The sequence below is a fragment of the Ananas comosus genome, unplaced genomic scaffold, assembly GCF_001540865.1.
Source record: "Ananas comosus cultivar F153 unplaced genomic scaffold, ASM154086v1, whole genome shotgun sequence".
Classification (NCBI taxonomy): domain Eukaryota; kingdom Viridiplantae; phylum Streptophyta; class Magnoliopsida; order Poales; family Bromeliaceae; genus Ananas; species Ananas comosus.
In genome coordinates, this window is record NW_017893415.1 from 62,035 (window position 1) to 79,894 (window position 17,860).

At 35.2% G+C, this 17,860-nt stretch overlaps 3 protein-coding genes across 3 annotated transcripts; 2 read left to right on the top strand and 1 right to left on the bottom strand.

The window, feature by feature from the left end:
• The first annotated feature begins 4,782 nt into the window (after positions 1–4,782).
• Positions 4,783–8,474, top strand: LOC109705997 (probable esterase D14L). Its single transcript, XM_020226810.1, has 2 exons — positions 4,783–5,326; positions 7,836–8,474. Exons 1-2 carry the CDS (start codon positions 4,959–4,961, stop codon positions 8,278–8,280), a joined length of 813 nt encoding a protein of 270 aa, XP_020082399.1. The 5' UTR covers positions 4,783–4,958; the 3' UTR covers positions 8,281–8,474.
• Positions 8,475–12,283: 3,809 nt separating this feature from the next.
• LOC109705994 (zinc finger protein 1-like) lies at positions 12,284–13,278 on the top strand. The gene is made up of 2 exons (XM_020226807.1): positions 12,284–12,556; positions 12,690–13,278. Exons 1-2 carry the CDS (start codon positions 12,373–12,375, stop codon positions 13,079–13,081), a joined length of 576 nt encoding a protein of 191 aa, XP_020082396.1. The 5' UTR covers positions 12,284–12,372; the 3' UTR covers positions 13,082–13,278.
• Positions 13,279–13,362: 84 nt separating this feature from the next.
• Positions 13,363–16,444, bottom strand: LOC109705995 (protein TRIGALACTOSYLDIACYLGLYCEROL 5, chloroplastic-like). Its single transcript, XM_020226808.1, has 4 exons — positions 16,298–16,444; positions 16,140–16,184; positions 14,100–14,132; positions 13,363–13,667 (listed from the first exon to the last, which is right to left on the bottom strand). The coding sequence occupies exons 1-4, from the start codon at positions 16,335–16,337 to the stop codon at positions 13,489–13,491; spliced, it is 297 nt and encodes a 98-aa protein (XP_020082397.1). The 5' UTR covers positions 16,338–16,444; the 3' UTR covers positions 13,363–13,488.
• Positions 16,445–17,860: the final 1,416 nt, after the last annotated feature.

Here is a 17,860-nt window from a genome sequence, read left to right on the forward strand (position 1 = left end):
ATATCAAAATTCTTGATATTAGAGTATTTTTTATATGACCTGCTCAAACAACAGTTTTCTAATTGAACATTTATTGTCAACAAAAAAAAAAAATAACATTGTATGAAGACCCTCTCACCTATTAGTCCACTTCAGCATGGTCTTAACTTTGAATTATATATATATATATATAAAAGTAGGGCTACAATACTTTTATAAGTATAGAGTCCTATTTACTCATAAGTTGTTTTCGATAATGGAGCTTCTGAATCAACGATCCAGTCCGTTAAATATAATTTAGAGTATTTGAAACTTTTAAAAAATAAATTTTGTAATTTTTCGAAATCATAATAACGTCCATCAAGTGGGCATAAAATGAACTATCAAAATCTCTATATTGATCTTTATCTAGATAGTGAATAAAATTTTCTATTAAAAATTCAATTGATTCCGATTTTTTTACACCATTAAACTAGCAAGTATTCCATACCGATCATTAAAAATTGTCAATTTTGTGATCTTTTAATTGTAATGATATAAAAAAAATTATAAAATTTGATTTTTTGAAGTTTTTAAATATTCTAAATAATATTTAACGGTATGAATCGTCGATTCGAAAGTTTTATGATTGAAAACGACTTAGGAGTATGAAGGCGATCACACTCATAAGAGTATAGTAGCCTGACTCTCTCTCTCTATATATACATCCTCTCAACCTTAGTGATTCTTTACTTTTGCAATTGAGTTTTTTTTTTTTTTTTCCAACTAAGTTAAAAAATTTTATCAAATTCATGAATAAGGGATCTCAATTGAAAAACTTTAAACTAAGTAAAACGCAAAAACAAAAAAAAAAACTAAAAGTTCAAGGGCTCTTAATGCTAAAAAATTGAAGTTAAGGGGGTCTGTTTCAAAATGACCTATAGGTGAGAGGTTCCCATATATTTTATCCACCAATCATCAGTGTTAGAAATGTATTTTTAAAAGTTAGAAGGGTATTCATGAAATTACTCCTTTATTATTTGTTATCGAAAGAACAACCCAACCAATTTTTTTAAGGGGTAAATTAGTCATTTTATAACTTCACCCTAACGTCAGTTAGAAAAAAGGGTAATTGTGATAATTTTCTACATTTAAAGGGATACATATGATATTTTTACTTTTATAGGGGTAGTTACGATACTAATATGTTTAAGAGGACTAGTGATGAAATTGCCCCTTCTTTTTATTATCTAGATCACATTCCTGATTAATTTTTAAAAAAAAATTATTTACCATTAATACAAGATGCAAAGCAATAATTTCTCTGCCACTGATCATCAATAATGATTCTGAGTCAACTTTAGTAATTTATAAATTTCACATGCTACAGAGGTGGTAACGTTTAATAAATTATAAAACTTACTTGAAAATATTATTTTTTAAAAAAATTTAATTTAATTGATTAAAATATTAAGCGAGAACGAACTGCATCCAACCGTGTGTTTGTTCATGAATGATCGATTGAAATTCATGATGTGTCGAGAATTGTCCCTTGGACCAATTGAAAGATATAGCCATTAAATATCGTATTAAATGTTATAGGTATACGTTACGTCAAAAGTAGAGAAAAAAAAAATTAATATATTAAATACTTAGATAATTTATGTGACTCAGTCACTTTTATATCCCTAGACAATTGTGAAGCAAAAAAATTTATTCTAAGAGCGAAGTGTAAAAGATCTCGTCTTTTACGTAAAACTTAATCCCCCAAATACAAAAAATTAATTTCACTCTAAGATTGGGAATAATAATTCTGATTTAACTAAAACTCCAAACAAATTAGAAATAAACTAATAAGATTAAAATCCAATAAAATTAGGAATAATCTCGGCTCAACCAAATGGGTTAGGCTAAAACATAACAGATTTTGAAAATCTTTCCGTCTGAGGATACGAGACACATTTAACAATATAACATTTTTTGTGAACTTAAAAAATGCTTTCACGAACTTAAAAAATGCAATTTTCTTTTCTAGTTATAGTCCAATTAAATAGACTAGCTAAATTATATGTGAGTAAAATATAAACTGATCAAATTATTGATTTTTTTTAAGCATATGCAACATTATTATTGGCTAGAGAAATTCTATTTAGATAATAAGAGAAGAATATAAATTAATAAATATATATTTTTTAAAATATTTTTACCGGTGTAGTTGGTGGATAGGGATGTCCATAGATATAGCTAAATATTTGAATATTTGTATAAAAACGAAAATCTAATGGACTAGAATTCGAATGTGGATTTTGTCTGTAACCTATTAAACTTGAATCTCACCCAAATTCGAATAGTTTTTACATTATTATATAACTAGTAAAATGTACGTGCAAATGCACATAATAATTATTAGAAGAAGTTATAATTTTTTTAAATTATTTTTTAATTTTAGGCCATATTTTATATGATTGCCAAATATGTATCTAAAAAATTTAAAATAATAAATCACGCTATTAAGAAAGATATGCTTTAAATGATAAATAATTAATAATAATCTCTAATGCAAAAATTTCTTTTAAAATTAAATAGAAAAATAAAATCTGTTAGGAAATAAATTTTTGAAATTAAATAGAAAAATAAAATCCGTTATCTTAAAAAGAAAATATATTTTGAAATTAAATAGATAATGTCTAAAAAAGATATTGTAAAATAAAATAGGAAAATACCTTTTATAGGATTTTCACACCCGTAATCTGTTATAGAAAACTTACTTTTGAAATTAAAGAGAAAAATTTATATTTTAAGATTTTCACATCACTAATCTGTTATAGAGAACTTACGTATTCATTGCTGTTTCTATTTCTATTTTTATTCTTATATTTAAAATTTTTCGTACGGAAAGAAAAAAATGGGCGCTAATTTTTCCGCCGAAAAATGGGTCTGTCGACAGATCCAAATTTGAATATACGTGCTTTTATATATAGTATAGATATATGTAAATGCTCCATAATATATTTTAATTTATATTTTAAAACTTTTCATTTTAATATAATCTATTTTTAAATATGATAAGGAGGAGTGGTTGTTTCGAATTTCTGTTCTGATTAGATGTGAATTTTTAAAATTCATCGGATTCTAATTTGCACTCAGATTTGGTTGTTAGGTTAGAATTTGGATTTTTAAAAATTGATCCCGAATTCAATCCGCTGACATTCCTGTTGGCGTATGATGTGACGAATCTGGTCCATATGATAATGTTTTGCGGTGTTCGAAGTTGCAAAGGTCCGGTTTCCATGCCCCCTATCTATGGTAGGCGTGTCAAAGAACCGAAAACCAGCGAGATGAGGTGTGCTCGTGTTTGACTCATTTCATAAACGAGCAGAATACAAACTGACTTACGAATAACAAGTTAAAAGAACTAAAAATATTACATATAAAAAATAAATTTATGGGATTTTATTTATTAGAATTTAATCTAATGGTTAAAATTTTATATATAAATAGACATTTTCATAATTTAGTTGGGCTTTATATTTGAGTTGAGCTAAAATTCAAATAATAAATATATATATATATAATTATTTATTTATATATGAATATAAATTATATAACTTATATAAATATAAAATATGTGCATTCGAGCTGTTATTAAGCTGAATATGAGCGAATTGACCCCCTAGCTCCTATTCAACCCGTTTATTAAATGAGCTCAAAAATTCAGCTCGTGTTTGACTCCTTTGCTAAAAGAACGATTAGATCTCGAACTCATTTCGAGCCGAATATGAACTGGCTAGCGAACAACAAGCTGGATTACCACTCCTAATCTATGAATCTTTTGTGTGCGTGTGTAGATCGGGCTCATTTTGAGACTGATACAAACTGATTTGCGAACAACGAGCTAGATTACCACCCATAGTTTGCGTGTGTGTGAACACGAGCTCATTCGTAAACATCGAGCTGAATTGCCACCTCTAGTGTGTGCACGTGTCCACACGTGCATATGTGTGTGTGTTTTTGGGGATATAATGCATGGTGAAAAAATATTGTAGCACCTAAGTTCATGTTAGCTCTATATGAAATAAATTATATGTTATTAGGTTAATTATTTAAATATTGTGATATCAGAATCAGCTAAGTTCCCTCAATAATAAATTAATAATACAACATTTCGCTACAAAGTATTGTGTAGGTCCGGTCAATAAGTTATTTAATTGAGTAGCCATGCAATCCAACCACATGCCAACTTGCATCTTTAAAAATTATTTTGCCAAATTATTTATATTCAAATGGTAAGATACTCAGATCGAAGGGGAGGAGGAGGAAAAAAAAACAAGTATAAAATTTATATAAATCATAAACTATTTTAATTCGATTATCTAATATTTTAAAATTTATTTTTAGTATCTAAATTTTAAATTTATTTAATTGAAGTCATTCAATAACTCTACAAAATTTAAGTTAATTACTTATTTTTATAAATATATAAATTATATAAAATACTAATTAAATTCGTAATTTGAAAGTTAGAGAGTTTTTAATTGACTAAAATTAAATAAATTAAAATTTGTGAAGGACAGATAATCAAATAAAATAAAAATAAAATAAACTGAAAGTAGCATGAAGCAATGGACCACGGGTCCATGACCGTCCCATTCCCCAACTGGTCTACGGAGACCGGGTCCACGGTTTAATTTCCACCGCATATCCCGTCAACAAGAGCCACGTGAGTCACGGAGTCACGTGACACTGACTCCACAGTGTGAACACTGTACCGAAGCGGTGAAGTTACCTCCACCCCCCTCCCCCCCAAAAAAAATCAAAACCAAGTAAATAATTTTTTTTTTTAAAAAAAAGCAAAAAACATTAAAATCAGAGGCGACGCTTCTAATCGTCGACGGAGACGACGATCTCCTCCTCCTCTTCTTCTTCTTCTTCTTCTTCTCCGTGCTCCTCCTCCCCTTCCACCACCATCTAGGGCACGCGCGGCGGCGGCGGCGGAGGGGATGGGGATCGTGGAGGAGGCGCACAACGTTAGGGTGGTGGGGGAGGGGGAGAGGACGATCGTGCTCGCGCACGGGTTCGGGACGGATCAGTCGGTGTGGAGGCACGTGGTGCCGCACCTGGTGGGGGAGTACCGCGTGGTGCTGTTCGACACCATGGGGGCGGGGACGACGAACCCCGACTACTTCGACTTCGACCGCTACACCACGCTCGAGGGATACGCCCTCGACCTCCTCGCCATCATCGAGGAGCTCCGGATCAGCTCCTGCATCTACGTCGGCCACTCCGTCTCCGCCATGATCGGCGCCCTCGCCTCCATCTCCCGCCCCGACCTCTTCTCCAAGCTCGTCTTCCTCTCCGGTTCCCCCAGGTTCGCGCTATCTAAGCTGCTAAAAAATTTCAGCTCAATTTGCTTAGATCGTGTTGCTTATTTTCTCTTCCGACGTGTTGATATCGAAGACGATCTTCTTAAATTGTGCTAACTTAGGATGCAGCGGGATTAAGTTTTTTCTTAAGAAGAATTTAGATTGTGATCGTGATTTTTTTTTTTTTATTTTTACCCCTCCTTTGTGAGCAATGAAGTAGGTTACTGTTGAATTGCTGTTCAGCTTAAGGGATGGGCGTAGTAGACAAAATTGTCGTATGAAATGGTGTAGGATGGATTCAGTACGAATAAGCTTGTGCGAATAATGTTATCTCTACTTGTTTGTTTTCGATCTGTCCAAATAGTGTGTACGCTAAGTGGCAGCAGCAGCATTGGACAGTTAAATAAAACTTTTAAGGAGTGTTGAATAGTTTCATTTCTCCAATTTTGTCAAAAATTTCCATTAAACCGTCATAGGTGATGATGCACATTGAACTTATGTGGAGGAGCAAAGATGTTAGTTACAGAGATCTTGAAAGCTGGGATGGCGATTCCTCCGTAAGATCAGAAAAATCAGAGCAGATCTTATGATTATTACAATTTTGAGTTCACCATGATTTCACTGTTATGCAACTCTAAGAAAGATTTAAATTGATTTCCGTTTGTAGGATGTGAACATTGTACAACCTTACGATTGAGATCCAGATTTAAAAATAATCATATTGGAGTTTGGACTCTTTTGACGATTTAAGCTGTGAACAAGACTCTCATCTCTCCGCCCCTTTTCTATTATATGTTGAGAATTGATGTCAATGAACTCTCTGTTTTAGAGGAAAATAATGTTCAATTTAGAGAATAGATCCTTCCTTTTGAACAGAAGGAACTGGCGGCATTCTATCCCCCTCGAAGTGGGAAGAGCATATGTTAAGGACAAGTAGACTATCTCAGTAGCTTGCTATTCGTGGCATCTGTGATATCTAAGATAGTCGGAAAAAACCTGAAGCTTGCAAGACCCTCGAGAGTGGCTCGCTTTTCTATTTGAGTTTGGTCATCTTTTTAAATGATCTGAGCTCTAGTCTAGTTTTTGAATTTGTTAAACGAGCCGAGCTCCAGGTGAGCTCAGCTTGCTGGAGCTTTGCTCAAAAAAGCTCAATTATATGTATATAGATCTTTCTAGTTACAAAATAGTACGGGACTAGACAGAAGTTGAATGTGTTGGCTTAAATGGGCCAGCATCTTGCTTTGTGGCGGGAGGTCATGTTGGGCTGAGTCATGTTCGACGTGGCGTAGGCCGAGTCATGTTCGAAGTGACGTGAGGCTGGTTGGGCCGAGTTACAATCGAGACCCGTGGGCGTTGTATCTGTACGCTTTAAGTAAATTGGTTGCGTATTTCTAACAGCTTGAGCTTTTGGGATTAATGGTTAGCGCCAACGATCCGACAGAATGTTCATCTTGTGGTTGGCACTTCATCTTTACTTCATGTAGGCCACAGGTTCAAACCTGTTAGTCTGCAGCACTTAGAATAACTTTTTAGTGTCCAATATATGAGCTCCAGCCAAGCCTAGCTACTTAGGCTGTTCTCTTCCTTCCACCCATAATCAGGCCAGCAACCCAAGCGCGAGCTCAACCTTTCCTATCTCACATCGAGCTTGATGCTAGCTCAGATTCTACCAACTGTGAGTTGAGATGATCTCAGATTCTAGGGCTCTTTCACACCCCTTGTGTTATCATTGGTGTTCAAATTGCAATTTTGTATCATAGTGTTGCATTATCCTAGGACCCTCATTTTCCAAGTGATTAGGATCATAGATTTTGCGCAGGATTGTATAGAATCAGAATGTTGCGAAATACTATATATCGTACATTTGATTCTAGCCTTTCTTTTGCGTATTCTATTTAATCTTTTTAACATAACATAATTATTATTATTTTCAATGAGTTCGGATTATTCATTATTGATAATTTTTGTGGTCAGTTCATGATTCTTAATTGTCTGTAATTTTGTCTTTGAAAATCTTAAGTTATAAATTCTAATACTTTCTTAATTGTACGTAATGTTATTTGAGGGGATGCTGAATGACAACTTTTGTTCCACTTAACTGGGATTGCTTTTCTAACAAAATTGCTTTTAAGATCGTCCATAATAGCTCAATGTTGTGCTGGACTTTGATGTTCTTATTACATCGTATAATTGAGAGTCACAAAATCCATCGAGGGTTATAGTACTTGGGCTGCATGAAAATCGATTTTCAATTTACTGTAAACTTTAAGCTATTGAAATAATTTTTACTTAATTTTTTTTAAAAAAAAGTGGTGCATAGACTTGTAGAGAGTATGCATCTGTAGATGCTGTTGCTTCACCGCACTGCATAGATGCGCGAGCATCACATAATCGGTAGATGAGCATTTTGGCTTGATAGCATGAACTGCTTTCTCTTTCCCATGTGTGACACGAAATCTCTCTGTTAGAACCATTATAATAGAATCAGCTCTTTCTTTTTATTATGTGAAACAGGTATGTGAACGATGCGGAATACTTTGGAGGCTTCGAGCAGGACGAACTTGAACAGCTGTTTGATGCGATGCGGTCGAACTACAAGGCCTGGGCCTCGGGATGGGCCCCCCTGGCGGTGGGCGGGGACATGGAATCAGTGGCGGTCCAGGAGTTCAGCCGAACCCTCTTCAACATCCGGCCCGACATCGCCCTGAGCGTGCTTCAGACCATCTTCGGGAGCGACGTCCGCCACCTCCTCTGCCTGATCACCACCCCGTGCCACATCCTCCAGAGCAGCAAAGACCTTGCCGTGCCGGTGCTGGTCTCTGAATACTTGCACAAGAACTTAGGGGGCGACTCGATCGTCGAGGTTATGAGCTCTGAGGGTCACCTCCCGCAGCTTAGCTCGCCGGACATCGTCATCCCCGTCCTTCTTAGGCACATTCGGTACGATATCGCCATCTGAGGTGAGCAATTGGCCGATGTTCTCATGTTGTATAATACTAGTTAGTTCTTGCATTTGTGGACTTTGTTAAAGCCTTCTGATTCGAGACTATTGCTAAGATGCTGTAATAATGTTCCAAAAAATGTTGTAAATCTGAATTTGGGGTAGCATGCTGATACTTGCTTACTGCATAATCTTCTTGTTGGATTCTTCTGTTTGTGGGTTTCATTTTGTATTGCCATTCTTCTTTACTATTGCATGCACATGCTTGGGGATGGTCAAATAACAGCAAAATCAACTTCAAAATCTTATTGTTCTAAGAGTTTTCCTTTTCATTTTTTTTTAAAAAAACTTGTTCTGAGAGTTTTCAAATTGTTTTAGGCTAGGGGTGAGAAATCAATCTCTAACCTATCTTAAAGTTGTATTAAGTACAAATTGTATAAACCAGGTCTATCTTCTGTTGGATTTGATCTATAACCTTAAAACACAGTAACATGATACCTGATACTAAATATTTGGTCACATTTCTCATACACCAAATATTACAAGTTAGTTTAGTGAAAAAAATATAGTAAACAAGACTGTCATGCATGCAAACAGAATCTAAATCATATTAGAATAGGGATGTTGCGAAGATCATGTCTGAATACATGAATATCTTATTTAAATATTTTTTTTTTGATTTATTTAAGAAGTATGTATTATTTGATAGATAAAGAATGTTATCAGATATTTAGAATGGATATCTTTTTCGACTTTTAGACCGTCTTTTTGAAATACAATAAATCACCTTGTTGGTGAAATACGGTATTTAATCAAATCATAGATACCATGACTTTACAAGGAACAAAAATCAAACTCTTAACTTTCAACTATATAAAAGAAATATCATACGCAATAAGTTATTAGTGTATCTCTGACATCCAAATAGGATTTAATAAACCACTGAACTTTATTTCGCTAGAAATTTGGATGGTACCTCATATTTTTGGGACCTAGATGACCGACGAATCTGATAAAAATAAATAAAAAATTCTTATTAGAGGATTGCACTATACAATGACCTTCAACCTGAACCAATGAGTCCAAGTTAATCCACTAGAATTTAAAAATTTGTTTCCTTGTGTGATGAGGAAGTATACTAATAAAGAATATTTTGAAAAAAAAATAACAAGGGTGGAATTGGAAACCAACCAAAATCACATTAAATAAGTCAAAGAACCTGCTGTTAGATTTTGTTAGGTTTTTAGTGATTTAAAACTTCATGAGCCTCTTCGGCAGCCCAATATTTAATGGGTCTTGGCTGGAAGCCCAATTAAAATTTTCATATGTGAGGTTTAATTCCACATTAAAAACTAAAAAAATACTGTTATTATTTATATATTTTTTTATTCTCAAGTTAGTTGCTTAGAAGAATATGAGAGTTACACATGCACGGTATGAGCAGAGCCGTGCCTTGGTTATATATATTGGACGAGGTTGCATAACGCGTTGAGACAAAATTCTTGTCTTGGCTATATTTATTGCATGAGTTCAAAATAAACCCGGACATACCTTGGTTTTATATATTGCATGAGTTCAAGATGAATATTTTCCGGGCATACCTTGCCTTGGTTATATATATTGCATGAGTTCACGATGAACTCGGGCATGCCTAAGAGAAAAATTCTATCTTTGCCTCGTTTTTTCTGCCTTCTCGCTATTAATTTTTTGCGGGACAGTGCTCAGCACGTCTCGATTCATAAGCCTTTTCTATTTTTTTTCTTTATAATATTTATTATTTAATTTTTTTCTCGAAATTTTTCTAAAACTAATATTAAACTTTCGAATTGTTATTAAAAAATATTTTAATAAAATATCAAAAAAAAAAACTTCAACACCAGCTTCTGCTGGATCCTTCTTCATTACCGCAACTAAATTTAGTTATAAAAAGTGAGGTCTCGGAAAAAATATATGTATATTGACTGAGCTAAAAGATGAAAGCTTTTATTAAAAAAAAAATAAGAATTAAATCCCTAAGTTTCGTTTCTCTCCCCCTCGTAGTCTAATTTTGTAGCATATTCAATTACGTAAGCAGGTTTAGTCCGCAAAGGTTGTAAAAAATAAATAAATGAATGAATAAAACTTCAAGAAAATGGAGAATAAGTTGTCAAGGTCCGCAAAAGTGCCGTGAGTGATGAAATAGAGTCCGTACAATTTCTTTGTTTCTTAACTTGCTAAATGAAATTAAAAAAACAAAAAAAAAAATGAATTTATGATCAAACCAAATTACTCTAAATAACTTGAAAATACTATTTAAATCAGGACTTAGGATTACACTATTCGCCAACAGCCACTGCTCAGAATAGTTAGTTGTTATTTGGAATGTTACTTAAAACATTAAAGTCCGAATATCTGTATATGTGTTTTTTTTACAATAAAGGTTTTCTGCTCGAGCTCGGTTTGAAAATACATATAACGCCATGATGGCCATGACTTTATTTTGTACTTTGACATCCCAATAATTTTAGATCGGTTGAAAGAAAAAAAAATTGTAATTTGACACCCAAGAGCTTAGCACATTAATACAAATAACTTATATTCAAATATGTTTAGACTTGTAATTTAGATCCAATAAATTGTTAATGCGTAACGAACCAGTCTACTAGCAATAATAATGTTGGGTGCAAACCATCGGTGGCCCAAAATATTTAAGTTCAGTTATTATTAAAAAGGTGTGTAGTTTCTTATATTTCTAATCAGCAACGTAAAATTTTAGAGATGGCTTCTGCGGTCTCTGATATTAAATATAATGACTCGACTGACTAACAATAATAACTCAACCGGTACTCGTCTCTGATACCAAATGCAACAGCTAATGTCAACTCTTAAACAAACAAATTTAGTAAATCATGTTTCACCCCAAGTCTGAAATATAAGTCTAGTCAAAAGTCTACACCAAAAGGAGTTCTTTGTAAAGATAATTTTCAGTGAAGATATATTCCACGTGTGGATTTCTCTTTTTTTTTTTTCTTTTTTTCTTTTATTTTAAGTAAGGTTATAAAAAAAAGTGTGACTTAGTCATCCTAAGCGAGGGGCTGCTGATTCCTTTATTATTGGTAATAAAATAAAAAAACATGAGGGCTGCGTCAAAGGAATAGCACGAGGGCGAATTAAATTAAATTATTATTAAATTGCAATTATGAGATATATATTATGCCTGGACCTTGTCCACCACGTCAGCCGTGGACCAGTTCTCTCCTCTACTCTTTTATCCAATCAATACTTTTTGATCTTCAGTATTGTTATCTGAAAATATTAGTATAAAATATGTTTGATATAATTATTCGCTATAAGATGGGATCCAACAAGCAACACGTAATATATGCATTGATCCGAAACTACTAGTATTTAAGAGAAATAATATCAGCACAAATCTTATGTACCTAGTAGAATCATACATATTTTATGACATATTTTATGTTAATGATTTTTTTTTCTTATACTATGAACTATATTTTTCAACATATATATAGTAAAAAAGAATGAGTTGCAAATCATAGACAGCATTATCTAAACACATTTCGATTTGCTTTATTTATGTAAATATGAATCTATATGAATACAAAAATATTTTACTCTTTTTTTTTAAAAAAAAAAGAATTTGTTGAGTTTGCTAGGTGGAATCTATTATGATTGAACTCACAATACCTCTAATTACTCAATAAAATATTTTTCAGTTCTTCTCTAATAAACAAAATACGATTATAAAATCAAATTTAATTTTAAAATAGTCTAATAGTTTTAGATGCACGTGGACCACGGTGTATGCGTTTTTAATTTCTACGTTCGTGAAAAGTGCGTTTATCTTATCATCGGATGCGTCCCTTTCCGCCTTCCACGTTGTTGCGCCGCGCCAGCACGTTTGACCACAACCTTTTATTTCCACCAACCATGCATGTTGTTTTTGAACTTCATTTCCCCCCTCCCCAAGCTTATATATACATATATAACTCTCATTGAACTCGAACTCCTCTCTCTCTCTCTCTCTCTCTCTCTCTCTCTCTCTCTCTCTCTCTCTATTACTACGTAACGTTTGATCCAAAGAATACTAATTTACCAATTCAAATTCCCATGGTTATCAAAGCTCTCTTCGACTCCACCACCCTCTCCAACCCTCTCAGCAAAGACGACTACCTCGCTCTCTGCCTCGTCATGCTCGGCGGCGGCGGCGGCGGTGGAGAGACCCGCCGCTGCGGCGGCAGCGGCTGTTTGTCGGCCCCGACGATGAAGCTCCGCTACGCCTGCTCCGTTTGCGGTAACGTAAAATAGTTTGTTTTCTTTCCGAAAACTTTAAACTGTCAGAAAATAATATTTTTGGTGGGCGAGGAAACTTGAAATGGAGAGAATGGCTATGGAATGTTGTTTTAATATTTTATATTCAATAACAGGTAAGACGTTCGAGTCGTACCAAGCACTCGGCGGGCACAAGTCGAGCCACCGCCGGCCCGTGGGCCCGGTCCAAGCCTGCAAACCCTCGTCGGGACGCACCGGGCCTGACGATTCGGGCCAGGTTGGGCCCCACCGGTGCTCCGTTTGCTGCCGGAGCTTTATGACGGGGCAGGCGCTCGGCGGCCACAAGCGCTGCCACTACTGGGAGGGGGCGTCTACGTCGTCGTCCTCGGCGGCACCGTCGGGTTCGAGCGTGAGGGATTTTGATCTCAATTTGCCGCCGCCGACGGCGGCGGAGATTGGTGCAAGACGATGGATGAATAAGGAGGACGAAGAGGAAGTGCAGAGCCCTCTTGCTGTTAAGAAGCCACGGTTGCCGAGTTCTGCTTGAGTTTCTTTTTTATAATAAAAAAAAAGAGCTTTTTTACTTGATTTTTTTTTCTTTTATTTGTTTAGAGAGAGTGATGATTCTTTTATTTGTTTGGAATTTTAATTCTTGTACATCAGGGTATGAAAAAGAAGTACAAAAGTAAGGGCCCATTTGACAACATTTCCAGTGGTTCCTTCATCTGGGTGTTTTCTTGTTCATTTTATGTACTACTTAAATACAGAAAAATGCATGATATTAATACTGTGGCTTGCATTTTACCTTCATGAAATATTGGGAAATCATAATCATAATAATATTCTATGCATTTACTTTTATTATCACTTTGGAGAAATGTGCTGATTCATTTCAAGTGTATGACAACATCAAGCTAAGCGAAATCCACAAGAACATTTAAAAATAGGGCAATGTCAGCCAGAAGATTGAGGTTCTCCGGCGAGCTTTTCGGAGACTGGTAACATCTTGTTATCTTCGACGGCTTTCTTGTTGAATTCCATGCCCTGAAACCTGACCTTGGAAGATCGGTATTGACACCCGTAAGCACTACCGAATCCCCAACCAAGGCCGAGTCCGACTCCGCAGCCTCCACCTTCAGATGTATACAACTAAGGCATCTCAGATACTGTAGCAGATTAATAACAAGTTGATAATTTACAGCATTGGTTTTACTGGACTTCTTGCAAAGTTTCACTTAGATCAACTAAAATAATTTGTTGCAATTGGTGCACTAAACTTCAAGTTTGGTTATGATCTGGTGTCTCCGTCGAACATCGTTAAGTTTTTTTAATTAGAAAAGTGATGTGGCAGTTGATTCAACCACCACTCATCTCTTGGAATCATATGGCAATTGATTCGCATAGTCCTGAGATGGCGTGACAGCTGAAGAAGCTGGCACATCAAATGGTGGAGATGATGTGATAGTTGAAATTAGTTGTTACGCCATCCCACTATTATGAAAACTAAACAGTATTTGCCGAAGGAACCTGATCACCCAATTTAAACAAGCACGGAGAGTTCATACCTATGCCGAGACCGAATGTCTGCAGAGGCATCCCTGGAGCAAAACATTACCAGTAAGAAATGAACTAAAAGATTTTATTTAAAAAAAAAAAAAATACATCTTATGCGTTGAGCTTTATACAATTAACATAAGAGAGTACAAGAACTATTGATAAACTCGCTGACAAAAGTATGCTACCACTTTGATCAGTTAAACAGTAGTAATCCAGATAAGAAATATATTTTTACAGCTGTTAAAAGGATCAAACGGTGGTAGAACACTTTCTAGCCAATTCTTTGCATGAGGCTCCAATAAGAAAGAGCAAGTAATTGTAATGAGATGCATATAAATACAGGGCCTTTTTCTTTGTAAAGAAAATATTGAGAGCAAAGTTTTTACTCGGTGCCTCCGATACCTCATTCAGACCAAATTTTAGAAACAATGGAAAGAGAGAGAATTAAATTCCCACAAGTAGGAAAATACAGAAGCCTAAAGGCAAAAGCCTTCTGGTTATAAACATCATCTCAGATATCATATACTGGGCATAATCTGTAGGACTCTGCAATACTCAGTGATGGTTAATGAAAAAGGGGTTCACAATGAAAGCAGTTCATAACTGGGGGAAGAAAAATGTAATTTCTTAGGAATATCAACAAGAGTTGCCAATGGAACCTGGAAGGACAATCTGCATATATGTACGGCCTAACAGTATGCTACAATGACGTTCTACATCAAAGAAGGAAATAGCCATGCCCATAATGCTCATCTCGCAACCCCTCTTTTCTATTGGTAAGGGGGTAACAACTATCAGAAGAGGTTTCGTTTCGATTGGTTATTGAGACGTGAAATTGACATAAAATCACAGAATATGGGCTTAGAGAAGTCATCACGATCCCAAAGATAGGAATTATAAAGGTTTAACATCAGTTCATGCAAGTGCAAATATTATGCAAGATCTGACTGCAAATTCCGGTCCCTTAAAGAAGCTAAGGCCATATAATATAGGTCCTCACAAGAGTAAACTAAACGCTGTAAAAAATCCATGTCTAACCTTCACACAGAGGATTATTGTGCTTACAATATTTTTAAGAGCATTAACCACCAAAACTTTGTTGATTGACTAGAACTTGGACAACATGCTATGATTTATAACCACATATCCCATTCCTTCGAAGTGTCTTCCTTTATTTTCCTAAAAAAGAGCTTATTACACTCCATAGAAGAACTGCTACTTAGCCAGAAAATTCTCTGCCCTAGCTTTGTCATCTCAGGAAAAAAAATTAGAGTAGAAAGCAGCGGCCTTAGCTAGGGACCAAGTACCACTGTACCAGCTAATGTCTAATAGAGGTATAATATGCAAAAACTGTGTCGTAAGATGAAATAACAAGTCAAGCTGCGGATAAAGCAGGCCTATTATTTCTAGCAGCGAATAATAACTTTAGGCTTAGTTACACATTACTACGCTGAATTTGAGACATATTTTCATGATCGACAATGTGCTTATCCTTTTGCCAAACTCTCTATAGAACTTCAGATTCTATAACAATCCCAACACTTTGTCGACAGGGGTAGCTTTATGTCAAGTTCAATTAACAATACTTTGAAATTCTCTCTAATTATCTTAAATAACTACATTATCTATTGTTAGCCTTTGTTCAATGGAGAATACATAGAGACCTTGATTTGAATCAAAAAACTTTAGGAACAAATGCAGATATGGATTATCTATACTCGTTCAAGCTGCTGTTTTTCTCCATTTTTTCCCCATTAAAACCATTTATTTTGCGAGTGAGATTATAACTTAAGGAAATGCTAATTTTGCTTACAATTCCACCATCAATTAATGAAGTGCAGTGATTGTTGCAGAACCTGAATCCAATAAGGTTTGAAGAGTGTGACCAAAAAGAATTGAAAAAGGGTGTAATAAGCTGTAATTAAGCGGAAACTACGGTCTTAACGGGAAATTTTCACCAACACTCGATATCACCATACAATTTATTCTAATTCCTACATCGGATTTAGGGTTTAGAGTTTAGAAGGGTGAGAAAGAGTCGAACCAACCTCCGAAGCCCCATCCAACTCCAAACCCACAACCAATCCCAAAACCTGCGAGAATCGAGCGAAAGCAGAGAAATCAAAAGACGTATAGTGAGAACAACTAAATGATGGGGACAAAAATCTGAAGAGGGGTAAAAAAAAAGAAAAAAGAAATGGCGTACCGAATCCAACGCCAACGCCATTGAAGCTCGTGAGCACCATCGATTAATGGCGCGGTTGTGAGAAACAGAGAGTTAGGGTTTCGTGGGTTGAGGTTCGAGGACGATGGAGAAGAGGGGATGAGGGCGAAGGTCATGGGCCTATCCGAGCCCATACGGCCCATTGGGCCTAAAAAGCTAATAGCTCCGCCCCTGCAATTAGCGGGGCGTGTTTGGTTCGCTTCTTTTCACCCTAGAATCGGAATTGGAATGGGTAAATCCGTTTGTGGATATTTGGTACGCAGGAGTCTCATTTCGATTCTGATTTCCGAGTGGAATGGGAATCCCCTAATCACCTCTTTTTTCAATCCGGCCTAGAAAGCCGGATTGAAAGTTGAATTCGAACGGAATGGATATTTATTCGGATTAAATTTATTGTTTTAACTTTTTTAATTAAAATATGAGTTAAAATTTAAAAATTAGGTAATGAGTTATTTCGATTCCGATTCCGATTTAGGTGATGAACCAAACAGAATTAAATAATGAGTCATTCCGATTCCGATTCCAACTTATTTTGATTCCGATTCCGATTCCGATTTTGATTTCGAACCAAACACGCCTCCCTAAACTCTCGGCCTTTTTGCATAAAAATTTCACTGGTTTTGCAATTTTGTACCTATGAATCAATTTTTAGAATTTTACATATTTAGTCTGAATTTTTAAAAAACTGATCAAATTAACCTTATTTCTCTCAGTTACCAACCCTGTCACCCTCGCCCCGGCCTTAAATCCCAATTTGACACCATCCTCTCCGTCTGTTTCCTGAGTCGCGATTTCGACCCGCATGAGATGTCTTCGAAAAATAGAAGTGAGTCGATTTTTTAATTTGTTTCATTTGAATTAATTAACAGCACATTGTTTATTTTTGCAGACTTAATTAGTATATTTTATATAATTCTTTCAACTATAAATTTATTGTAATAAATATAATTAGATTAATTTAAAATTAAAATATTATTAATCAACTCAAAGTAAATATTAAAATAAAAAATTAAATAATAAAATTAAAATTTTAAAAAACTGAATAAACTATTAAAATATGTTCTGTGAATTACTGAATTGTGACTGATTTTTATCAAGTATAGGAGTTATTAATTGCTCTTCAACCTGTCACGTCGCATGAGAGAGAGAGAGAGAGGGAGGTGTGAAAGAATACGGAAGAGGGAAGAAGGTGAAAGGCAAAATCCTCATCTGGACACGTGGGGAGAACATCAGAAACGTGCCAGCCTCTTTTATGGCGATCGATCATATCCGTATATCAACGCACACGCATATCATTTCATTTTGGGAGAATGTTACCTGTACATAGGGATGCAAACGGAGCGGATACTAGCAAAAATCCGTCCTGTTTTCCGTCTTAAATTCGTGACGGGTTAAAAGATACATTTCATAATCTGCCCCGTCTCGTAATCCGCCTCCCGCCGGCGCCCCGAATCTGCCCCGCCAACTAATATTTTTTATAAAATTATAATATTATTAATATTTTGTAAAATATAAATTAATAATTTATAATAATATTATATACAT